The 25,153-nt window shown below is 45.8% G+C and overlaps 1 protein-coding gene across 4 annotated transcripts in view; it reads right to left on the bottom strand.

The window, feature by feature from the left end:
* The window catches only part of TSHZ2 (teashirt zinc finger homeobox 2), a 466,624-nt gene extending 446,469 nt beyond the window's left edge, over positions 1-20,155 (bottom strand). For 3 of the 4 annotated variants that reach the window (XM_065922200.1, XM_065922202.1, XM_065922201.1), the window contains exon 1: positions 19,251-20,055. In XM_065922200.1, the coding sequence (XP_065778272.1) occupies positions 19,251-19,290 (40 nt within the window). In that variant the 5' untranslated portion in view covers positions 19,291-20,055. Of the gene's footprint in view, positions 1-19,250 lie in introns of all 4 variants that reach the window. The other variant, XM_065922204.1, reaches the window with a different exon arrangement.
* Between the last annotated feature and the right edge of the window lie 4,998 nt (positions 20,156-25,153).

Raw genomic sequence — 25,153 nt, 5'->3', positions numbered from 1 at the left:
TCTCCAGCAAGGCTTCTCATCCATCCAGTCACTCATTCATTCTGCAGAACACCTACTGTGCTTCAGCTGCAGCCAATGAAACTGTCCCCACGATTTGAAAGATTAGTCACTTCCTGACAGGACATAATGCAGACAAGGAGACGGAAACCACAGTGGTGCAGAGCCTGCTTCCCGGGAGCATCCGTCACTTACACCTTTCCTATGGAGCGCGGACCCTTCCTCTGCGAGGACGCCCAGGGTAACGCTGGCTGTTTTCCTCTCCCCTTGAGCTCTAACCCGGGGGCGCAGGGGCAGCGCAGCACAGGCGACCCTGGGGAAATACACTATGGCACTGGCCGCAAGCTCACGGGGAAATCCGGAAGAGCTTTGCGGTGATGCCATCAGCCGCTTAGCCTCAGCACAGATACATGCAGGGATGCACAGGCTTATTCTGGGCTTTCCCGGTGGCTCGGTGGTAAAGAATCCGCCTGCCCATGGAGGAGACGTGGGTTCGATCCCTGGATGGGGAAGACCCCCTGGAGTAGGAAATAGCAACCCACTCCGCCACTCCAGTCTTCTTGCCTGGGAAACCTCACGGGCAGAGGAGTCTTGTGGGCTACAGTCCATGGGGTCACAAGAGTCAGACATGACTCAGGACGGCAACATGTGCATACACTATGTCCACAACAGACACAAAATTCACAAATAACAAGGATGTCTTACTCTTGCCCCCCCAGACACACACTAATACCCACAACATACGTAATCCAGATGTACATGAAACACACATCCACAACACAGATAATGTGCACAAATTCACAGCTCAGACTCACAATAAAACAGATCGCCAGAGCGTACACACGAGGAATAACGTTCTAAGGATGACTCACTCTGTTCTTGGCTGTGAAAAGCATCTGGTACCGCACGGACCTTCTAAATCCTGCCTTATTAATGCATCTATCCCCAGGACCACCCCATATGCCTCAGTGTGTGCCTGCTGAACTGCTGACATTACAGTGCAGACGTCTGACAGGCGAAACTGCCGGACTGACTGCTGTCAATAATTCAACTTACAACATGGACAAGCAAAACCCTTGCCTGGCCCCACCCATGCATGTTCAATACTTTGTGGAGCTTCAGCATTAGTAAAGCAAGAGCCGTCCAGCTATGAAGCGTCATCATTATACACTCTGAGGACAAAAGCAATTTCTTTTAGGCTATTCATGCTTTTTTGTTTTACCCCCAACTTCTCTCCAGACCCTACCCCACCCCACTTCAAAGACGCAAACAACAGTTTTCTTGACATACTAGGATTCAAGCCATGTTGATGGTTGTCTCATTCATTATTAAGATTTGACATATTTTATGTTCAGTTTACTTACTTTAAGTAGACATTTAGTAAACGCCTACTAGATGCAAATTAGCTAGTTAAATTTTTGTTTAGAGAATATATACTTTGGTAAAGACACCAAGAATGTTCAAAATATGAAATATTAGCTGTTTAAACGACATTTGTTTTTCTCAACTGATTCTCTTGCTAAATGCAGTAAAACTCTCACAACTGTTAGTCTCTTTGTAAATTACTTATGACAATGGTAAAAATTCCCAAGAACATTCATTATAGGGTTGTGTGTAATAGTGAAAACTTTAAAATATGCTAAATGTCTATTAATAAAGGAATGATAAATTGGTAAAATTGTACATGCTTATGGTGTAATATTATAAAGTATTTTTAAAAAGAATTAGTTATATCAATTTTCTTAAATCTATAATCTCTTTTTTTCCTACCTCCATACTTGCATACTTGGATAGAGACTCAACATAAAGTAAAAAAAAAAATAAATTTTAATATAATTTAGTATAGATAGAAACTATCTATACATCTCAATAAACCTGAAAGAAAAAATTTATTTTTTAATTGAGAAATAAAAAATTTTAATTAAAAGCAAACTTGTAGCTAATAAATTAAATCACATTAAAAATGAAAACAAACAAAGCATTGTAAACATACAAAAAAGAAGAAGACTGCACCTACCCACACATATATGCAGGTGATAACTGATACTCTACGAAACAGCAGATGGACACACCAAACTCTTCATGGTGCAGAGCGGACGGTGATAATAGTTGAAAAGCACCCGTTATGCACCAAGCACTGTTCTAAGTACTTATAGGTGCCAACTTTGTAAAACCTCATAATAGTGAAGTAAGCACCCTCCTAGTTTACAGGACTGAGGTGCAGAGATTTTAAGTTTGCTTTTCAAAGGGAACAACTTTATTTGTACAGTTCAGTTCCTTTATATCTGAAATTTAATGATCAAGTGAAATAAGCTCGGGCTATTGACAGTCCTCTCCTCTATTCCAACTGATTGATTATTCCCATCCAGTATTCATAAAGAAAAGATTTAAAGACAATAAAATAGGATGATAATTTCATTCCATTTCTCATTAAAATAACTTGAAATCAAATGGCGAGGCAGTTTGCCAAACTTTGTATTTTTACAAAGGTTTGTTCCAAAATGTCATCCATATTAAAAAATAAAAAAAGAAACCACCATTAACTAAAAACAATCGTTGATATTTTTTCAAGAATGATCCCGTCATGATTTCTGCTGTAAGCAACACTTTTCCCTCTGAGACTTGACCCCTAGAATTTCACGATCGTCTTTTTTTTTCCCCACGTTATTCAGAGTACTCATTTAAATGTCACCTATAATTAAATACTTACAAGTAAGAAACACCTTTAGAGACCCTGACCATAAATATCATGAGGGACTCTAAAGGGGAATCTGTGAGGGTGGCTTTTGGTTTGCTAAAATAAATAATGCGGCAGCGTCCCCGCATGTGTTCTGTATTTTCGATGGCCAGGAAGAGTCATGGAGCCTACAAGAGATTTATGGGGACCAGATGAGCAGTGTCTGACTTCAGGACACATCCGCAAGGATGCTGCAGGAAGTGGGTGAGCACGGTTCCTTACTGAGCCACCCCAGATGGACTGAGCTGGGATGTTCATGTTTTCTTTTCCTTTTTTTAAACTTCTGTTTAATAAAACAGAAACTGACTTATGAAAATGCTGTTGTGTAAAGCTCAGAGGTTCTAAACTTCTTTGTTTGTTTTTTAATCTTCGTAGGCTCAGCTTTTAAAAGTGGTGTTTAGGTGTGTAGATAAGGATGATTCTTTTTCTACGTGGCATCTCTTTCCTTCCCCACAATTGATTGACTTCAGTCTTGAGGAACCCCTTGATTTTAGTTCATGCCCTTGGTCTGTACATAGGTATACTAGACTACGAATGTTTGCTTAGGTGACTCTTTGCTATTAAGCATTAAATACTATGAGAAGTAACAGAACATCGTGCCTGAGTACTTGGGTTCTGATAGGCAGACCCAGGTTTCAGCATCTTATTTAAAAGCTTGTGTTATCTTCAAGTTACTTGGAATTTCCAGAACTTCATTTTCTTGTCTATTCAATGGGCCAATAATAATAACATCCAGCTCTCGGGATGTTGTGTGCAGAGACTTTTACGTAAACGACTTGTATGTAGTCAATGCCGGGTAAATAGTAACCACTTAATGTAGATTTTTGGTTTGCGTTTTCCAAGTCAGTAAAGAGTAGGCATTATATGACAACAACCACGGTCTTCTCAGGTGGCTCAGTTGGTCAAGAATCTGCCTGCAATGCAAGAGACCCAGGTTCGATCCCTGGGTCAGGAAGAGCTCTTAGAGAAGGAAATAGCAACCCACGCAGTATTCTTGCCTGGGAAATCTCATGGACAGAGGAGCCTGGTGAGCTACAATCCACGGGGTCGCAGTCAGACATGACTTAGCAACCAAACCAAACCATAACTTAGCGACTCAACCAAACCATATATATATATATATATAGAGAGAGAGAGAGAGAGATGATATATAGATATGTATAAGCGTTTTCTTCATCATTGCTGCCATCATCATTTTTATCACAATCACAGGCACAGATGCTAGATGGAAGGGGCTTGGAAGTCTGATTACTGGGAAGAATCAGGAAAGAACAGAGAGGGAATAGATCAAGATAAAAAAGATGTAATGCTGAAGAGAGGATGAGCATATATGCAAGATAACAAGAAAGTGAAACAGGTTTCAAAGAACAAAGAAAGGTTTTCTGCCCTCTCAGCCAAGAGTTCCCAGAATTTCAGACAGTATAACAAATAAAGAACTGGGTCTAGGAAGTTCCTTTCGCTTCTTTCTTGTCTCTTGACTTGGTACCGGGGTGTCAGCCAGCTCCCAAGCAGATGGAGTCCTTGCTACATATTCTGTCGGACTGACTGTCTCCTTCTTGACTGAGGAGTTCTCTGGACTCCGATGTTTTGTGCTGTGACCGATAGACCAGTTAGTAAATGGGCATGTTTCCCTGTTGAAATACACTAGGGAAAACTGTCCTCACCATTTCTAAAAGAATAGCCATTGTCAAGAGAGAAGAAGAGTGAAAAAGACAGACTACTTATATTTTTTCCGTTGACTAAAAGCCAAAAGTGAAAACAGACCCTAGAAATAATTTTTAAGTGTATAAATGCTTTGGCATTTGCAATTGAGAGAGAGAAAGCGTGAAGAAAAACAAAGGAGAACAAGGATGAGGAGGAGGAGGAGGAGGAGGAGAGAGCTTAGATATTTCCCCTATATCCTGTAGTTCAAAGCCTTAGTGGGTGCCTAAAACTGATCACAGGCCTCAACTCCACCCCATGGACTCAGAACCACGAGGCTCTGGTCTGAGAATCTGTAGGTTTGCATTTTAACACATTTTCCAAGTGAGGAGGATACTAAATAAAAGCTGCTCTATTCCAGATGCAAAACCAGAACATTATTCCCTGTCCTTCCATACTTGCAGAGTTTCCCGGGCCAGCAAACACTTTCCAGAGCTTTTCTCTGATATCCTGGGAGGGGAAGTTCCTTCTGATTTTTAAGTTTTTGAAGTGCTCACGAAAGCCTCTGTTTTCCGGGCGTTTCTCTGACCTGAGTGTGACTTGGCAACTGCAGCTCGCAGCTGGTTCGTGAATCCCTGCCCTGCTCAGGCTCTGGGCGTCCGTGTTCTCACGGTTAGTCATTCTGCCCCATCCTCACGGTCTGTGTGATACCCTCCCCCAACCACTGCTTTCTCTATAATTACTCCCTCTTTTATTTAGTTAAATAATTTTATCTAAAAACGAAAACTTATGTCAGTACAGTCAGTCACACTTGCCATAAGTGATGGTAATCGGACAATGAAAAATCCAAGTGTTAATATTTTATTATTCACTGTTGCGCATGATAGTCCCTGAATCTGTGGGATAAACAAATGGGAGAGAGGTGTTTAAGGCAGGCTAACACCAAGGGAGACTTTCTTCCTGATTACATCAGAGGATTTGAACTAGTATTGGACAAGTGATACTGTTTTCACTTCTTGCCTTCCTGCTACTTAAAACTGTTCACGTCCCCAGTGGTCCAACGGCGCATAAGGGGGCAGCTCTGGACGGGCTTCCCAGGTGGCGCTAGGGGTAAAGAACTTGGCCGCCAATGCAGGAGACGTAAGAGACACAGGGTCGAACCCTGGGTCGGGAAGATCCCCCGGAGGAGGGCCTGGCAACCCACTCCAGCATTCTTGCCTGGAGAATCCCATGGATGGAGAGCCTGGCAGGCTACAGTCTACGGGGTCAGAAAGTCGGACACGGCTGAGCAGCTTGGCACTGGCTTTAAAACCTTTCAGAGATGGGCTTGCTTTCCTCATGAAAACATGGTCGGCAGCACACTAGCGTGCTTGGGCAGAGAGACGGTCATCAGGGGTCTCCATTGCTGAGGAAATGGCAATTCCAGTTCATCTCTACTTCCCTGCTTCCCAGAGATGCACCTTTATTTATCTCCTTGGGCTTTTTCACTTTAATGCCTAATAACCACATCACCATCATTCATTCTTTCCAACCGTATTTATTGAGCATCAACTCTGCCAGGCTTTGTGGACACAAAGCAAATAAGATATAAGATCCCTTCAAGGTCATAAGCTCAGAGTCATGGTGAAGATTTTAGTAACTTGTCATTCACAGAGCACTCACTGTGTACAAGGCCCAGTTCTGAGTGCTTTGCAAGTATTCAGACTTCGCTTCTCCCAAGCACGCAAGAGGGAGTTTCCAATGTCTCTACCAATGAGGAAATCGAGGCATGGAGACAGTTATTAACTTGTTAATGCAGTGACTAAATTTCCTTGACCCTGTCCCATGTACCACCATGTACTAAGCATGTTCCCCAATTTATCTCAATGGATCCTTGTAAAAACCCAGTGAGATCAGCCCTTCTCATAGGTCTGTTTTGCAAATGAGGAAATTGAAAGTTTGGGAGGTAGAGGTACCTGAGGTCACACAGCAAGGAAATGACTGACAGGAAAGAAATGGAAGCCCCGTCTGTCTGACCCCAGGGTCCACCCCGTCGCCCTGACACTGCATTGTCTGATGGGATGGGGAGATGCAACTCCAAGACTCCATGAAATGTACTTGGAAGAGACTAGCCTCCTCCTGCACAGTCACTTCTAGAATCAAGGCAATGCCAAACAATTTCCTTTATTCCCACTGGGGCTCCAAAAATGATAGACTGACACTTTTCAGTAAGAACCTTACGTACAACTCCAGGAAAGAAGCAAGAGAAAGAATTCAAGAAGATAAAAGGATAAATATAGTTAAGTTTTCATATACAGTTCTCAGTATACCTTTTTTCACTCACACCCACCTGCACTTTTCTGTACATCTTGTCTATCTTTGGACCAAGTTTCCCATCTTCTCCCCCATCAGTCTGGTCCAAATCATCACCAGGCTTTCACTAGATCGACAGGAGCCTCCGAGGGGTCCGTTCGCTTACAACCTTTGTGTGCGTGCCTGCTGAGTCGTGTCCGACTCTGCGATCCCGTGGAGGTAGCCCACCAGGCTCCTCGGTCCATGGAATTCTCCTGGCAAAGGATACTGGAGTGGGTAGCCATGCCCTTCTCCAGGGGATCCTCCCGAGCCAGGGATGGAACCGGGGTCTCCTGCACTGCAGGCGGACTCTTGACCACTGAGCCACCCGCGCTTGCAGCCTTGTCCCTGAGAAATAGCATGGCAGCGGCACGATCCTGCAAAGGCCTCGGTCAAACCCGGCTCTCGCTGCGCCCTCGCCCTCCGAGGCGTCCCCATTCCGTTAGAACCGTGGCTTCGTTCGCGGCGTCCCCGGTCCTCGAGGACCTTGGCGGCCGTCTAACCCAGCGGCCCCACGGTTCGCCCGCTCTCCCTCTGCTCCAGCCGCCCCGGTCCCCTTGTTGCTCCGGCAGATCCTGCAGCAGCTCCAGCCCCCTGACTTCCCCAGCCCCGGACCCGGCTTCCCCAGAGAATCGCCCTGTGCTCTCTGCCACCTTCCTAGGACCCAGACTCACATCACCTGCACGGAGGGCAGGGCCTCTGCTGACGGTCTTATCTAACAGCTCATCCTCCCGGGACACGGGACGCCTCGCCCTCCGCTAAGTTTCTCTACTGCACGCCCCACTCCCGACACGAGGGACGGGCCTCTGCTTGCTTGTTTGGGAGCCGTCTGCCACACAGATGTAAGCCTCAAGAAGGCAGGCCTTTTGTCAAATTTTGACTCGAGCCTCTAGTTCCAGCACCTTCCACAGAACCTGGTACACAGCAGACCTTGAACACGTTGGTTAAATAAAGGTCCTAAGGCAGGCAGAAAAAATCCCCAGTACTTTCGGCTAAGCCCGGGCTCTTTGTCCTAAGATATTCCTTAACAGGCACCAGCCAATCTCCCTTCTTTCTTCTGCCAGGCGCTCATCTGCAGGTGACAATTAAAAAGTGAAGAAGGCGTTACCAGGAAACAGCCTATAGCCTTCTCCCATTAGCTTAACAACCCCTAAGCTCGCTGCCTGGGGCCCGAGGGGATGAGCGCAGGGCTCCAGTGGGAGAGGGGGAGACGCCCAACCCTGGGAGGCTGGGAGCACCAGGGGGCTGCGGGCAGGAAGCCACCGCGCCTGGGCAGCAGAGTGGGAGAGAGAGACAGAGAGACAGAGAGACAGAGAGAGAGAGAGACAGACAGAGAGACAGAGACAGACGTCTGCTGCTCAAAAGGAGAATCCCCAGTCCCTTTGCCTCCACTGGAGTCTGGACTCAAGGAGGACGTCTACCAATCCAGAGTATCACCAAGCAATCTCTAGAAGAAGAATAAACAGTATTTACTGCAAAAAAAAAAAGGTGAATCACTGCTCGTCAACTGAAGCCAGAGGAGATCATGATGAACAAAATACAAGCTTCTCAGTAAAATCGCCATCTTTTTGTCATTAGCATTTCCTACATTGATAAATATTCAAAGCGGAGCTATGATCGTGATTGGTACAGAGGTCTGCCAAAAAATTTTAGAGGTGTAAAAGAGATCCTTATACTCGAAATTAATTAATTAGTATACAAAGTAACATGCTAATTAAAGTATTTATTCATTTACTTATTTATAGCCTCATGTATTCATTCATCAGGAAATATTTATTTAGTGCCTAATAAATACAAGGACTAATTCAAGTGCCTAGAAATCTCCCATAATTCCTACAGAAAACAAAACATAAATTCATGTCCGGAGAAGATGCCATGTAAGTGCCAGAGACTGCACGGAGGTTTCCCTGGCATCATACCGTCTAATCGTCATCACCACAGTGCGAGGTGGGCAACACCACGTCTCCATTTGCCAGGCGGGGAAACCGAGGCACAGCAAGGCCAAGGGACCGCCCTTAGAGCACAGCGGTGGCCAGTTCAGTCGGGAGGAGCTGCAGCCGATCCCAGATTGGCTTGGTTTTTAGTGTTTCTTGTTCTTTCCACAGCCTCATAGAGACCATCCATCGTCATCCCTGTCACTTCCTCCATAAAGCCTAGGCTTGTGTTTTCACCTTCAGCTGTCACTTCCAACAGGCCTCCCCGGTGGCTCAGATGGTAGAGAATCTGCCTGCAATGCAGGAGACCTGGGTTCGATCCCTGGGTCAGGAAGATGCCCTGGAGAAGGGAATGGCGACCCACTCCAGGGTTCTGGCCTGGAGAATCCCATGGACGGAGGAGCCTGGTATCATTCTAAGCGTCCTAGTCACCATCACTGAGGGGCCAAGTAAGTAGACGGAATGGAGGAACACACCGAAGTCCACCACCTTTGAAATATAAACAAGCACCCCTGTCCTGCTAATAACCGAGTCAGATGGCATCACTCCCCAGCTTGGACGCCTCCAGGGACTCACTGGAAAAGACCCTGATGCTGGGAGGGATTGGGGGCAGGAGGAGAAGGGGACGACAGAGGATGAAATGGCTGGATGGCATCACCGACGCGATGGACCTGAGTTTGAGCAAGCTCCGGGAGGTGGCGAAGGACAGGGAGGCCTGGCGTGCTGCAGTCCGCAGGGTCAACAAAGAGCTGGGCACGGCTTGGCGACTGGGCAAGGACCGCAAGGGTGCCGCCGCGCTTAGATTCGGATCCAGGCCACGCAGGGTCTGTCCGCCTCTCTCCTCCTGTCCTGCCACTCCCCCCTGTCTTCATCTGCTCCAGGAGCAGTGGCCTCCGACATACTCCTCAGGCATACGAGACATTTCCGACCTCAGGTTTTTATTGCCTCATCTGCCTGGAAAGCGTCTCCCAGATCTGTGCATGCCTAGATCCTCGCCGTCTGATCAAATGTCACCACCCAACCACTTTCCACAAAATAGCAACTCTCCATCCCTCTCTAGTCCACTCATTCCAATTCTTTTTTTTTTTTTTTTTTTTGAAATGCCATTAGGACAATTTAATATCATATATTTATTGGTTCATTAGCTTTTTGGCCTCACCCCCAAGAATATTTGCTGGGGTTTTCCCTACTTCAGTATTCCGGTGCCAGGATCAATGCCTGGCACAGAGTAGGTGGACAGTCAACATCTGCAAGGTGAATAAACACATGAACGCAAATATACACACATGAAGAGGAAGCGCGGGCTTCATGGATGGCGGATGGTCCTAAGATTCCAGATGGGGAGGCCACGGAGGGCAACATCCTCTGTCAGTGTTCTCAGGATCCACCCACGACCAGGTTTAGACATCAGCGCAGATGCCCGGAAGAACAGGAAATGAGGGTCTTTGGTTGGCAAATGACTGTGGCTCTTCCAGGTAAACTACCACAGCAGATCAAGGGCCTGGGTCTTGGAAGCGGAAAGTTTCAGACCAACTCGGCCACTGCACAACGGTAGATGAATTGCTCTACAGGCTACTCAGACCCCCGTCAGGAAAATAAAGTTACTGTTCTAGCCTCTAACTCAGGAATGTTCTAGGACTGTGCTCAAGGGTTCCCACTTCGGGCAGGTCTCCTCTGACCACTCACACAGATGTTGCCCCATCCTGTTCTTTTATAAAATGTTGTCATCGTAGAGCTTTCTTCTATGTGAAAGTTATCTTTTCTCTTTGTTAAATTCCTTGCATATTCCCTGGCTCCCCCCAACTGGAGGGTAAGATCCCCAGGGATCATCCCCATCCTAATACCCCTGAGGATCCCCGTGACCAGAACAGGACCGGGCACACGCTGAGAACTCGGAAAATGACTGCGGCGTGAAGGAATGATTGTAAAACTCATGAAACGCCTGGTAAAATGCCTGGCGTGTGATAAACACTTAGGCAGGGACAAATATCATTATTACAGGTGATATATTTGTTGTTGCTAGGGCTATAATTACTATTCCTTGGGATATAATTTTTTTTTTTTTTTTTGAGCTGGGACAGGGTTCCAACCCGTTCAGCACAAATCTTTCTCAGAAAATGCTAAACCACTACTGAGTGATTATACTCCAGTTTTAAAAATCAAAAGGCACCCATGTCTGATTCCTGTTGAGCCCTGAACCTCTGGTCCATGACAACCGGCAGGTTGCTCATTTCCCTCTGGTGCATATTTTCATGGTCTGTTTTTTTGGGACAAAGATACAGCGACTGTGTTAGGTGTGGCCCCAAGCAGTTTTGATGCATTTGCATCATCCTTTCCAAAATCCTGAGTCTTAAGAACTATGATTCCACTTCATGGATCACAGCCCTGTCGTGGTGATGGGTCTTGCGTAACTCAATGAAGCTATGAGCCATGCCACGTAGGGCCACCGAAGGTGGACGGGTCATGGTGGAGAGTTCTGACAAAACGTGGTCCACCGGGGGAAAGGAATGGCAAACCACTGCAGTATTCTTGCCCCAAGAACCCCAGGAACCGTATGAAAAGGCAAAAACATATGACACCAGAAGATGAGCGCCCTCAAGTCAGAAGGTCCTCAGAAGGACTTCCATAGCCTGATATGCTACTGGGAAAGAGTGAAGGTTCTTAGCCCTGGCTTGCAGGATGGAAAATTGGGGGAGATTTGAGCATCTGTTCCAAACATAAACCGCCAACAAAGAAGACCTAAGGATTTGAACTTGGGTTAGTCTGACTCCTGAACTCACACTCTTATTCTCTAAAGTAAGGTTTATCTCTGAGCTGGCCCAGGGCCACTGAACTAGGGTGGGGGAGCTGTAACCAGAACCCAGGTCATTTCCTCCTCTTCCATAGTTCCTTCCACAGCCTACACCTAATCCCAAGGGAGAAAACAAGAAGACGGGTACAGCCACATACCCAACTTTCTAATAAAGGAGAATAGCTAAAGGCAACTCTGATATAAAATGTGCTTATATAGCTTTTCATTTTGGCATCTTTTTTCTGTACCAAGTGGTACCAAACACAGAACAGATTTAACTCTTCTCTACAGCATCATCTTGGCCCAGAAGCGATTTGTATCTCCCTGGGGTTAAAAGAGAGAGGCTTCTAAATACAGAGAAAAGTCTAAGCATCTGATAAATGGAGGTGATTTAAAGTCAGCCCCTTGCAGTTTATATAGAAATATGTACATGCTGCTGCCCTGCTCATACAAATCTCCCCTATAGAATACCTTGACCTTCTGTCTTCTTTTTGAATCTCCCACATCACCAATAGCCAGATTCCAAGGATTTCTTTTCATGACACAGTAAAACATTTAAAGAAGTTTCTTCCAGATCCATTACACACAGTATGGTCACTGCCAACTCTGTTTTTATCTCATTCCGCTCCTCGCAGCTATTTTCATTAAAAACAATAACTGTGTTCTGCCCACCTTAATACCGAAACTGTATAATTTCCACAGAAATGACTTGGATGTAGCTTGAAGAAGAAAGCTCAGAGGTGATTTCAGAGTATTCACTCAGCTCTGAAAGCACTCAACTAGTTAAGACCAGTGATCTTTAATTTTTGTACCGAAAGAAACTGCAGAATGCTGGCTTTTAAAAAAAAATCCACCTTACCATCTAGCAGTTTTACAGAAACATACGGTTTTTCCTTCAGCATAAATGGACACTACAGCTTTTCAATTAAATTAGTCTTTGGAGAGACATGCAAAAGAGCTAAAAAGCTCCTTAAAAATCTTTCCTGCTTCACTGCTCCTCCTGTGCTGGGGGAGATGTGTAGTTATGATGTAATGCTATTTTCTTCTTACCCTGCCGAAACAAAGTTTTCAATCTTGAACCCTGAGCTGGCTATGTTATAGAGCTTGTGGAGGTTTTGCTTTTAGTTTGCAAGCCCACATTTGGTTTTCTGAAATTATTTTGAGTAACGGGGTGTACATTACAATGTCCTATATCTTTGTACATCCAGAGAGAGCTTTGCTAGACCCTGTTTCAGGTCGGGTAGTGGGTAGAGGGATATTGAAACTATTTTTTAAATTAACACAAATGGAAAGGAAACTCTTATTTAGATGAGGAAATTCAAGACAAATCCTTTCAAATAGGATTCAGGTATTTTTTTTCCCCATGTAATTTCTCTAAGCTCATTATCTCTAAAACTTTTGCATTGTGCATTCCCTGTTGTTAAGCATAGCTAAATAATACTGATATATTAATAACAGGATTAGCTAGCCATGCATCCTGAATTTTAATTTCTCAATTTTTTTTTTAACATTTTAGGCACTGCTTTGGCATCACAAAATGTTTGAGAATGCCCAAGAGGACATAGTTCTCCTTGGAGGGAAAGCAAAAGACCGAGGGGGCAACAACTGGCCGTCCTGTCACACGGCTGTTCTGATGACCTCTGAATCCCTCCAAATTATTTACTCATTTCATCCATGGAGCTTGCTTTGGAGACAGATACATCAGCACCCCCACCTGCGTCTCACATCTCGCCCCTGCCAGGTCACGTATGCACATTTATAACATCTTCGGGAAGGACCTGAGCCCGACAGTCACCCTCTGACGAAACACGGCCAAGCTGCTGAAGACACTCCAGACGCACCTACGACCTGCACACGGGGCCTCTGACTCCGCAGACGGAGTCCAGAAGCCACAGCTGGGCTCAAAGGCTCTAATTTTTATTATCATTTCTTAAAGACCCAGAGTATCTTGAAATCAACTTTTACATGCTAAACATATCCCTTCCCCACCCGAAAAAAAAAGTTCCTAAAACAAGTGATTGACACGTCAGTAGCAGGGAAAAAAATTATAAATCCAGTGCAAACAGTGTAGTATATAGAGGCCTGTAATGATAGAGTGTGTTTCCCTTCCTGCAGCATCCAGGTAATCAAGCAGTCTCAACAAGCTTTTTCTTATGTGGTTAGAATGACTAAGCTCATTCATAACCATAGAGCGGCTTGCCAAAGGTCACCCTAAGGAACAGGAGAATTTCTAACTTTCACTGGAACTTAGGAAACTTAAAATAATTGTAAAAATACACATTGTTACAAATTACTGAAAGATAGATTTTAAAAAAATCTCTTCCAGGGTGAAGAGGTTCTAGGAAGGTAGAAGGATGAGATCTCTCTGATAACAGACTAGAGAGAAGACATTCTGTATTTACCCCAACATTAGAAAAATGAAAATAAATTTCTCCCAAAGGAATAAAAATACAACAACATTCTCAACTTGCAAAGGAACAGAATTATTTGTGTTCCGAGCTTCTTTTAATACCACTGTGTTTTTTTTTTTAAAGTCGCTCAATTTGATTGTAATTAAATATGTAATGAAAAAGTACTGCTTCAGGGAAGCGATGCAAGACACTCTCTGTTAGTTTAATGCATTTCCAACTGACTTTGCATCAAACGAAAATGATACTCTGTGTATGCCTGGTCTTAATATAGAATTTGTCAGGCAATTTTGTGTTTTTTAAAGGGGATTTGGGTGGACACAGACATTGCCTTTGAAATGCGGGCTGAGTCTTCCTAGACCATGACATACCTAAACAAAATTGATGGTACAAATCCAGCGATGGAAAGGAAGCCCCACTCTGGACATTTAACTCGTGTCAGCTAATTACAGACCCAGCATAAACATGAACAGGGCCTAGGTTCTCCTCCTGGCTGATTTCCCTAAGCTCAGCTGCAGTGATGAGCAGAAGTGCCTCATTTCAATGGCCTTAAATAATGCCAGGCTCAGTGCCCCCTTAAAACCTGCTCAATCGAGAGTACAACTCCCAAGATAAATAGATCAACCCAGGTATTATCCAGTTGGAGAAATTCGGTCAAATGAGTGAGAAGTCAGCTGGGATGAAATGAAAGCATAAGCCTCCATTGGAGAAGGTGACAAAAGGCAAGATGCTTCTAGGGACAGAACTGCTAAAGATGCCTAGGAGGTATTTGTTGGGCATGAAGGTTTCCTGAATGCTAGCAAGAGAGTCGAGGAGACTGGGAGAAAAAAATAAATGTAAGATGGTAGAAAAATAAATACACGGTGTTTCAGAGGGATGCATCTACCCTCCTCAAAAGTGGCCTCTGATTTCCAACCCCCAAGCCAAAAGATTTTTCTTGTCCAGAAGTTTCTCTTGCCCCTTCCTCCTTACCTGGCTTCCACTAGAACTCCCTGTCACTTGCAATCTGCTGATTAGGGTTAATGTATTGTGTCCTGATATGGCAGATTAAAAATGAAATCAATAAATGCCTAAAACAAATGGGCTTTTGAGCTGTCCCATTCAATCTGAGTCTTTAAGGGTGAGGTGAGAGGAGGGAGAAGGGGCTCGGGAGGGCAGGGGGAGAAGGACCAGTGAAACCATCAATTTCCACCCAAAACACTGTGTGGAGACTGTGATTTCAAGGTACCTGTCCTTTCTTTTTTCAGGCATCTGCCTTAAAGAACAAGAATAGCCTGAACAGTTCACGCTGCTGTGAACCTTTAGGGGTGGGGGTATGTATGTTTTGTTTGTTTGTTTGTTTTCCATTCATCGGTTAAACATCATACTGTTTGGGTAAGTGAAGGGGTCTCTAGCATGCATATTTAAACCTTCAAGATGTGAATCTGTCTTTCTGAACTATGCTTAAACAAAGTGAGAGTGCCAGGGTTGGGACTCCACCCTGTTTCCAGTTCTCTTGAACCCCATCCCACTTGCCAGTGAACTAAAGGTAAACTTCACCCTGAGCTGTCTGCCTGTTGCTGAGACCTAGCCAGCTAATCTAGTCACTGCCATCATGAGTCTGAAAAAGAGATGGCTCAGGTCATCTCAGCCCTCCTCTGCAGTATTCCGAACTGTCCCTGCTGAATATGCTTCCCATGTAAATAACCTGTGCTATTAAGGTGCAAATTGCAACTTTTAAGTAATGATTGCTAATAGTCTAATGTTTACTGCCACACAAGGACATTCATGAAAACAAAATCTGCATTATTCATCTCCATATTAAATAAACAAAATAAATGGAGAGAGCTGTTCTTTCCTGCAAGCCTTTCCTCAGATCTGGATTACCAGATAGCTTCTGAGAGTCAGCAAAAAGAAAACATTTCATCTCTTCCAATAGACAGAAGCCTGTAATTTATATATACGTTAGACATTCATATGTATATGATTTCCAAAGATTTTGCTTCCTATTGGAATAGGCTGGCATTATATAAAACCAAGAGTTCAGGATGGTGAAATAAAATATGTTGCACGTGTGCGTACGGAGGCTGCGATAGATCGTCGGAAATAGAAGGGTTAGAGTGTAAGTCTACAGTTTTAAATTTTTAACGACTCTGCGTCCTGCAAAATACAAACAAATCAAAACACCGTTCTGTTTTATTTTACCTTTCTGCCATCTTCCCTGACTTCCCTACAATGGATGGGGGGAAAGATGCTGGTACGGAGTTCTGCAATATTTTCAGGTTAAAAAGTAGATACATTTTAGTGGTGAATGAAATATATATCAAAGGAAGCAAACATACACATGCACACGTACGCAAACCCCTGGGGTACTGTAGGCTGCTTTCTAAACTTTCCTCCTTGCCCGAAGTTACAGTATGGTGGGAGAGCAGCATTAGAAAGCCAGGAAGAATGACATTTCGAAGGGAAATGTTCTGACTTAGCTGTTTCCTTAAAGAGAGCTGCCTACCTCACAGCCTTTCCCTTAAAGGAGGGAGGAACATAACCAGTAAAGGCTAACAGTCCCCATCACTTGTAATATCATCTTGCTCATTCTATCCACATACCTGCTTTATTAGAAAGTTCCGTAAATGATTCCTTGAAACGTGGAACTTAAAACTAATAATGCAAAGGAATCAAATTGCCTCCAACAGTTCTTGGGGAAAAGTCTCGGTTCTGATTCACTCACAGGCTTTTTCTATCTTACATTATTCATTAATCAAGCTAGAAATCGAGCTTTCAACAGCAGCCCATGGGAATAATTACTTACAGTTGTGTATTGGGTTTAATTTTAAGCAGTGATAAAAGTTAGCACGGCCACAGTTCTGGAGCCCACCTTGCTCTTCTCCCTGGATGTTAACTGGCAAAAGAATCTCAAAGCAGCTAACTTCACGTGGGAATAACCACTTTAGCTAAAACAGAGCATGCATCGGTGACTTTAGAGGAAAGAAATATTACGTGGAAAAATATCCGCTTCAGTAATATGTGAGTAAACAATACCGTAAGAGGGGCTGCGTTGTGTACAAAATGAATTATTCCCTTTCAGCTTGACAAGGGTTTCCACTTCTGCCAGTGAAAATAATAAAAGCCATGAAAACAAACACATAAAGACACTAGGAATACAATATGCCAGGAAACTGAAACTACAGTCAGAACTTTCTAACACACACACACACACTACAGCAAACAGATAAACTAACTCCAACAGATACCAGCTTAATGAAAAGGATCTAATTTAAATAATGTGATACAGCTTTATGTTATACACACCTGAATCCTCATTGATCAGAGGACAATTATAATCAAAGCAGTGCAATTCTGAGCAATGCACTTTTTGTAATGAGCTTACCAAAGGAGACATGTCCAGTCATTCTGGTAATTTAAATTACTGCCTAGTTGTTGATGGCCTTTACCGGAACAACAAGGGGAAAAAAAAAAAAAGAGTACTTTTCAGGGCAGTATCACTTCTTGCTGGACTGTTGCCCGGGGTTCTCTTGTGGGACAACACTAAGGACTTTATCTCTAATAATCTAGCTGTACTTAAACTTATGTTGCTAGACCTAGACGAAGCAAGCTTACTCTTTCTGAGTCTCAAAGGCCAGTGCATACCCCAAAGCTGTTCAGATTGCAAAGCAATCTAAGTTTTAAAAAATAAGTGAGTTAAATGTAGAAAGGGACTGGGGTAGGAGGAAGAAACTGTTTGCAGAAGAGGTAGCTAGAGTGGAAAAAAGAACACCTCATTGACTAAGCAAGTTCTAAATATATACGGTACTAAAATATCTAAATTATTTTGCTCTTAGAGAAACAATTGGCAAATAAATGAATCAAAGCTTTATAAATGATATTTCCCCATGCAATTTGAACCAGTCCATATGCAGTTTCAGAAGCAATTCTGCGCTCAAAAGGGAAGATAATTGTGGATATCTCCAAGCACATGTACTGCCATTCTTGGCTGGAATCAGGCCACGATGGGAAGATGAGCTTGGTGGTCCAGCATGTTCAGACACAAACACCCACTTTGCCCAGATTTGTGACTAACTTTGGATTTGTTCTGAGGGTGGCTTTGCAAAGTTTATGAAAGTGTTCCACTGAACTTCTTCTCCCTAATGTTTCGCTCCAGTTGGAACAGAAGGAAATATTGTGGGGGGTCTGCAGAAGACCAGCCTTCACTGATGCTGCCTTAAAGCTTGAGGGTAAAGACAGAAAGAAGGGGAGGAAAAACTTAAGCTCTTTGCTAAAGCCCGATTCAACTGAAGGACACAAAGAAATAAAAACGCCCACATTAAAAGCCAAACAAGATAATAATTGTGCATGTCTGGCTCTCAATCTAGAGGGCAAGGCTTGCGTCACTGGCACTCTGAGTTACCATGGTGAGTGATTTATTGATATATATCAAGAATGAATAGATCAAAGGCAGTGAGATGACAGGTGATCAATCAAATGTCAAATCAAAACTAGCAATCAAGTGGAAAGCTGATTTTTCAGTGGGTGGGTCTGGCAGGAGAAAAATGAACTTTCATATTACACTTCCGAGAAACAAAACCCCAGCATACTATTAAAAAAGCAATTAAGCAACCCAAAAGGAAGAAAAAAATCCTTTACAAGCTCTGATGTCCTGATCCATTAACCTGTTCCTCTCTCTTTCCTTTTTTTTGGAGGAGGGGGTGGTAAGAATTCAAATGGGATAGTTCCTACCGCACAAATCAATTTACAAAGTTTGCAACTCACTCTGTGCAAAGAAGATCCAGAGCTGTTTCAATGTTCAAGGGGCATCCCCCCTCCCCACACCTTTTCTTTTTTTTTTAAGAGAAGGGAGAGTGTTGATTAGATTTACAAAGGAGGCTCCTCTTGGAAAACAGATTCAAAGGTTCCTTTCCTGGGGTGGTTTTTTACACCTTGGCGATCAAAGCTGAACTCCCATGGCTTGCCCCAGAGCCAGCCTTGCAGCCTTCGGCTGGGGCAGGCTCAAAGTTCAGCGCCCCAAACCCCCGCGAGAGGAAGCGCCGTCCCCTGAGGCCAGAAGTCGCTGGCAGCGACCACCCGGAGGGGGGCGGGGGCGGCAGGGTTGCTCCCCACTGCGAACCCCAAATGCACAGCGCAACTTTGGCCCAAGAGGCGAGAAGCAGACTGGGAGAAAGTTAGGGGTGGGGTAGAGGGTGGAGGGAAAAAAAGTTTAGGGAGGAAAGGCTTGGTGGGACAGCTTGCCCCCAGCCCCCAGCCGGCGCCTGGAAAGGGCAGGCTTGGGGCGGCTGGAGAAGGCGAGCGAGGACGCGGTTATTAGCCGGGCAGCGGGGGGCGCCCGGGGCGGACGCCCCCGAAAGGCAGGCGAGGGGGTGGCGTCCCGGGCGCCCGGGCCGCCGCTGGGCCGCCCCGCGCGGAGCCGGGTCTCTTACCTGCCGCCCGCTTGGGTGCCTGCTGCTTCCTCCTTGGCATCGCTCTAGCTCGCTCCAGTCCCACTTCGGGCGCCCCAGCCCCGAGCCGCCGCGCGCGGGGCCCGCTGTCTCGCTCGCCTCTGCGGGTCTCCTCCGCCTCCGCCCGGTGGCTCCCGGGGCGTCGCTCGGCCTCCGTCCCCCTGCCCCCGCGACTGCTCCGCCGGGGCCGGAGACCCCTCTCTGGGTGGCAGGCGAGACTCGGGCGGCCGTGCGGCTGGTTGGAGTAGAGGCTGCTTCTGCCTTGTTTGTTTGTTTGTTTGGTTTTGGATTTTTTTTGTTTTGTTTTGTTTTCTCCTCTCTCTTTTTGTTTTTGCTTTTTGGAAATTTTTTTTTTTTTTTTGGTTTGGTTTGGTTTTTTTTTTTTTTTTCTTTTTTTGGTGACTGTTGAGACACTTGATTTCTTTATTAAACATCCAAGAGCGGGTTCGGTTGGAAGGGACGAGGGACGCACACGCGCGCGTAAAGATAAGGAAAAACCACACAAACAATCCCGGGAAGGTGGTGGCTCCGCGCGCCTGCCTTCGGCTCCTGGCCTCCCGCACCTCCTCGCCTTCCTCTTCCTCGCCGGCTCGATGGCGGATTCGCGCCGGGGGCAGAGATCTCTCCCTGTCGGTCTGTGGCTGCTGTCAGATCCCCGGCTCTGAGTGATATGCGAGAGGACAGGCGCGGGTTTGGGAAAGACAGAAAATCCGGAATTCACTCGCACACACTCACACGCACACTCACACACACACACACTCGCACACGCACGCCCGCTCCCGCTCACTCACACACACACTCACACCCCCCGCAGATGCACACACACACTCGCACCACGCGCACGCACACACACACACACTCACACACACACTCACACACACGCAAGACAGGGCGAGGCGATGCCAGCAAACATCGATCCCGCTGAACAAACTGAACATTAACAAACTCCTCCTCCTCTCCCCGCGACCTGATGACAGGGAGAAATTTACTCCCCAGCCGCAGAGCGCCGGGCAGAGGGAGTCTATTAAAGGGACAGTGTCCCGCCGGGAGCGGGGCGCGGCGGGGACCCCGGGTGCCGCCCGCCCTGCCCTGCGGCGCCCCCCGGGCCGCGGGGACCCCCCTCGGGGAGCGCTGAGGAAGGACGCGCGGGGTGCAGGGGCATGGAGGGAGGAGCCCCGGGCGCCAGGTAAGCTCCACCCACAGGGGCAAAAACCGGACCCTGAACCCAGGATCCGGAGGGCAGGACTGCGCTTCCCTTTGGGAGGAGGGCTGACCACCATCCTCTGCTGCCTCTTACTCTGACCCAGGGATGTCCTCGCCACCCCCTTGCAACGAATGCTTCTGCTTTTCCCACCTTCCTGTTAGTTCCTGGATGGTTATAAAAGCAGGAATCTCCCTGTTGTCTCCTGGATAGTTTAATCACATAGTCCTCTCTTTGTTTTAGTTAAATAACATGTTTATTGAGCACCTATTATGTGCCTCTCTTCTGGAAACACAGAAGTCATAGCGAAAGGGAAGATCCTGACCACCCCCCAGTGTTTGTGTTCTAATGGGGAGCAGATAAGTTGCCCCCAAATATCTGGATTTTGCTTAAAATATCACTTTCTCCAAGAGGCCAACCTTACCTAAAGTTTCACATGGACATCTCCACCTCTATCACATTTCTCTATTTTATTTTTCTCCACTGGGCTTATCAGTGTCACACATATGATCACACATGTCATATACAGTTTTCTATTTTTCTTGTCCAAACTTCCCCTCTGGGATATAAGTTCTGCTGGGAAGAGAGGTTTATGCCTCTGTGGTTTATCTCCAGTGATGGTGCAACATAGAGTAGGTGGTCAGTAAAACATCTGAATGAATGGAAAGTAAGCAGATAAGATAATTTCAGAGTGATATGCTCCACGAAGGTGTTAAAAGAGGGTTCCGTGACGACCTCAGGACGACAGAGTGGCTCCTGCCTCAGTGCGGGAGACGTTACTCCAGCCAAGACAGACTCCAGCCAGCCAGCAACTGGGGCCCTCCTCTGGGCCCGATCCACTCTGAGTTTCCGGGGCCAGGATGAACCTGGACCCTGCTCCCAAGGCACTCTGTTCCAGTGGGAGAGACAGACAATTAAAGGGGCCAACACGGTCTGCTGGGACGGGGGTGCTCTCAGAAGGGGTGGTTAACCTGGACTCCGAGGGAGGCAGGATGGTTAGTTGGGCCAAAAGGGAACTTTGACAGCATGGCCTCAGAATAAAACGTCGGGCATTATCGGAATCTTTCCAAGGGCTTCTTCCTCCCGCATTAAAGTTTCCTAAGGCTCTTGTTAAGATGCACATTCTTAGGCCTTACTCTAGAAGAATATGTTCTAACCCTGGTACTACTGATCTTTTGGGGCCATAATCCTCCATCATAGAGGCCATTCTGTGCGTTGTAGGAAATTAAGCATCATGTTGGGTGTCCACCCACTAGATGCCAGACTCTTCCAACCCAGTTCTGTCGACCCGACCAAAATTGTATCCAGACATTGCCCAGTGTCACGCATGAGGCAGAGTCACACCTCCATCTCCTAATCGGAAACTTGTAGGGCCCATTGCCCTTGACCTTCTAAATGAGAAACTTTTAGATGAGCTCTTTGGAATCTGCAGTTTTCACCAAACAACTCCCAATCCCACAAGTGAACCTCTTGTTTACTCTGGTTTAAAAACTTTCGCTAAAAAAGCCTTTGTTCTTTTGGAATCAGATATACCTCAAATCGCTAACTATAGAGCCAGCTAAGGCTTAGATATTAAAACAATAATTAAAATAATTTAGGATCTCAAGGGGTGACACTGTTACTGGCTTTGTGACGATTTCCACCAGCGCCCACGCCTCAGCCCCGCCGCCCACCCGGTACTTAGCACAACTGAGGCCTGAGCAGTGTGGTCAGGGGCACTTTCTGCCTACAACTCGCCCACCGTCACTTTTACCCTCGCTCATGGGAAATTACCGAGGATGATCCGTCCCACAGATGTTTTTCTAAGCCATCCTTTTGGGCCACAGGAAACTTTCCCATCCTGCCAGTCAATTGCAAGGTGTGTTATTGTCACTCCTGGCAAAGTGCTGTCTAATCATTTTTAACATCCCTGCACAGGGCAGGGATGCTCATTTCTCCACACGTTTGTGGTACAAGTTTTTAATTCACTTACCCTAAGTCACCCCGTCGGCCTCCGCCCATGATCAGCCCCACCTAATCCCAGCCCAGTCCTTAGGCAACTGAGGCAGAGAAAAGCCCACTTCGTCGTTGGCAACGTCAGCAAAAGGGGCATTAGTACTAATTAATTCTAATTACACAACACACCTTTACGGAGTGCTGTGATAGGAAGCATAGCTTGTTGAGTAAAAAACCCCTCGTCTGTGTCGTTAAGGAACCACAGTTATAAAATTGGGAGGTGCAGACTTGGGCCTGAGTGGAGTGAAGAATGAGATGCAGACAGCTCACCTGGACACACCTGCCACGTCCGGGAGAAGCCCCAGCCTGCTGATGGGCCTTTGCGGTCCATTCGGTCCTTTAACAAACACCTACTGCGTTAGGGGCCAGCTATGCGCTGAGTACAGGAGATGCTGGCGCGCATAAGACAGGGCCCGTGCCTTCAGGAAGCGTCTGTAAAATGACATCTAAAGGACTGGGAACTAGGAAAGAAGGAGCTGGGGAGCTGACTCCAGCCTTGGAGTAAATTAGGAGGGAGCTACAGGATCTCTGCCAGCCGCTCTTCAGGATTCTTCTCCGAATTTTCCCTCCACTCTTTCCTCTTTCTCAGTGGCTGGTTACAGAGCGGGTGAGGGGAGCTCACAGTACCTGCTGTGAAACTTTCCTTTTAGCTGGCTGCCACCTCATTCTCGGACCACATTTCTGGAGTATTCTTTCATTAATTTGTGTTTTTTTTTTTTCCTACTGCTACGACTGCAGAGTGTATAGCCTGGTTATCAACAGAGAAGACTTTGGCCACCCCAATGGGGTGCCTAATGCCGTGGTGCCCAGATGTCATTCGGGGGTGTAGACATGACCCTGTAAAATGCTGAGTCACGTCGTGAAAGTGTCATTATTCCCTTTCAATCTGAGAAAGTGTCTGTTCGCTGCTAGTATGTCTTTTGCGCCCATCACTTGCCAACTTTTATTTTCAACCAAGAAACCAGAGATTTCTGGCCCAGAAGCTGGGGAGGGGCAAGAGTACCTGGTTAGACTTTCAAAACATGGTCTGTTTTCATTGAATTCACTTTAAGCTTACCTCTGTCTTAGAGAAAGATACTGCTCTCCATTTATGGTAGCAATCTAAATTTTAATATAACTTGTGGGTTTAAAAAGTATCCTTAAGGAACAATAGAGAATAGATAGTGGTGCAGGTGGGTTGAGAATACAGCAAAACATGAGGAAGTTGGCACGGGCATGACTCGAATTTGCAAAATACTAACCCACAGACTCTAGCACTTGAAGAAGCTTCTTCCAAGAGTTGGTGGCTTGGCTATGTTTAAGTCTCCAGGGAACTTAGCATCCTAGGATCCAACACTCAAACTCTGGGATGTGTAAAGGCATGAACTGATTGGTATGACTCAACCATATTTTCCAGAACACACTGGCTCAACATCAGAATCTCCTGGGTATTTTTTAGGTAAGATAAAGAAACACAGGCCCCACCCCAGACTTACTAAATTAGATCCTAGGGTAGGGCCAGAAAAATCTGAAATTTTGAAACTTCCCAGGTGATTCTGATGAGGTGCCAGGCCACTGGAAGCTTCCTTGTGCAAGGACTGAATGTTACAACAAGCGAATCAAGTTAGCAGAAGTTGCTGCGTGCAAGGGACAGGCTGGCCATCTCTTCTGGGATTCACTCGCAAGGTGGTGGTGGTGTTGAGGAGCCTTTTCCATGTACCCAAAGAAGTCTGTGACTGCTCCATTAAAGCACACACCTATCACATTACAGGTTTCCCCGATGGCTCAGAGGTAAAGAATCCGCCTGCCAAAGCAGGAGACTCTGGTTCGATCCCTGGGTTGGAAAGATTCCCTGGAAAAGGAAGTGGCAACCCAGTCCAGTATTCTCACCTGGGAAATCCCATGGACAGAGGAGCCTGGCGGGCTGCAGTCCACGGGGTCACGAATGAGTTGAATATGACTCAGCAACTAAACAACACTCTCGACTACATTTGGGAGGCAGTTAGTTTGCCTGTCTTACCGCTGGACCGCAACCCAATGTAATTAAAGCAAATATTGTAATTAAAGCAAATATTGTCCGAGAGCCCACTTTGCCCTAGGCACCGCCCTGATTGCTGGACACTGGGGCAGCCTGTGAGATTCTTGAGCATCTAAGTTACTATTGCGTCTCCTGTACAAAGTTCAAGACTTTTGCATTTACTCTTCCCTCCAGCAAGATTCTTCTCCTAGATCTGTTTTTCCTCTTTCCTCTCAACTCTAATGTCACCTCCTTCTCCCACCCTATATGTCCCAGTCTTTCTCTCATCCTTCATGGTACTTACAACCACATGTAAGTAATTTCATGTACTTGCCTCTTTATTATATGTCTCCCTTAATTAAATCAGAAGTTCTATACCTATGTATCTCTGAGCCCAGTGCAGGATTGGTGATTAGTAAAAATTTGTGGAATGATTGAATACGGAGCTGAGCACATTTGCAAGGAAGGATAAACTTTAAAAATATCTTAGGGCTTTCTTTAGAGACTTCCCTGTCGGTGCAGTGGATAAGAATCAGCCTGCCAATGCAGAAGACACAGGTTCGATCCCTAATTCAGGAAGATTCCACATGCCTTGGAGCGGCTAAGCCCATACACACAACTACTGAGTCTGTGCTGCAAATACTGGGGCCCGAGTGCCTAGAGCCCGTGCCTGGCAACAAGAGGAGCCCCTGA

The sequence above is a fragment of the Muntiacus reevesi genome, chromosome 2 (assembly GCF_963930625.1).
Source record: "Muntiacus reevesi chromosome 2, mMunRee1.1, whole genome shotgun sequence".
NCBI lineage: Eukaryota > Metazoa > Chordata > Mammalia > Artiodactyla > Cervidae > Muntiacus > Muntiacus reevesi.
This window is presented reverse-complemented; position numbering and strand designations above follow the sequence as displayed.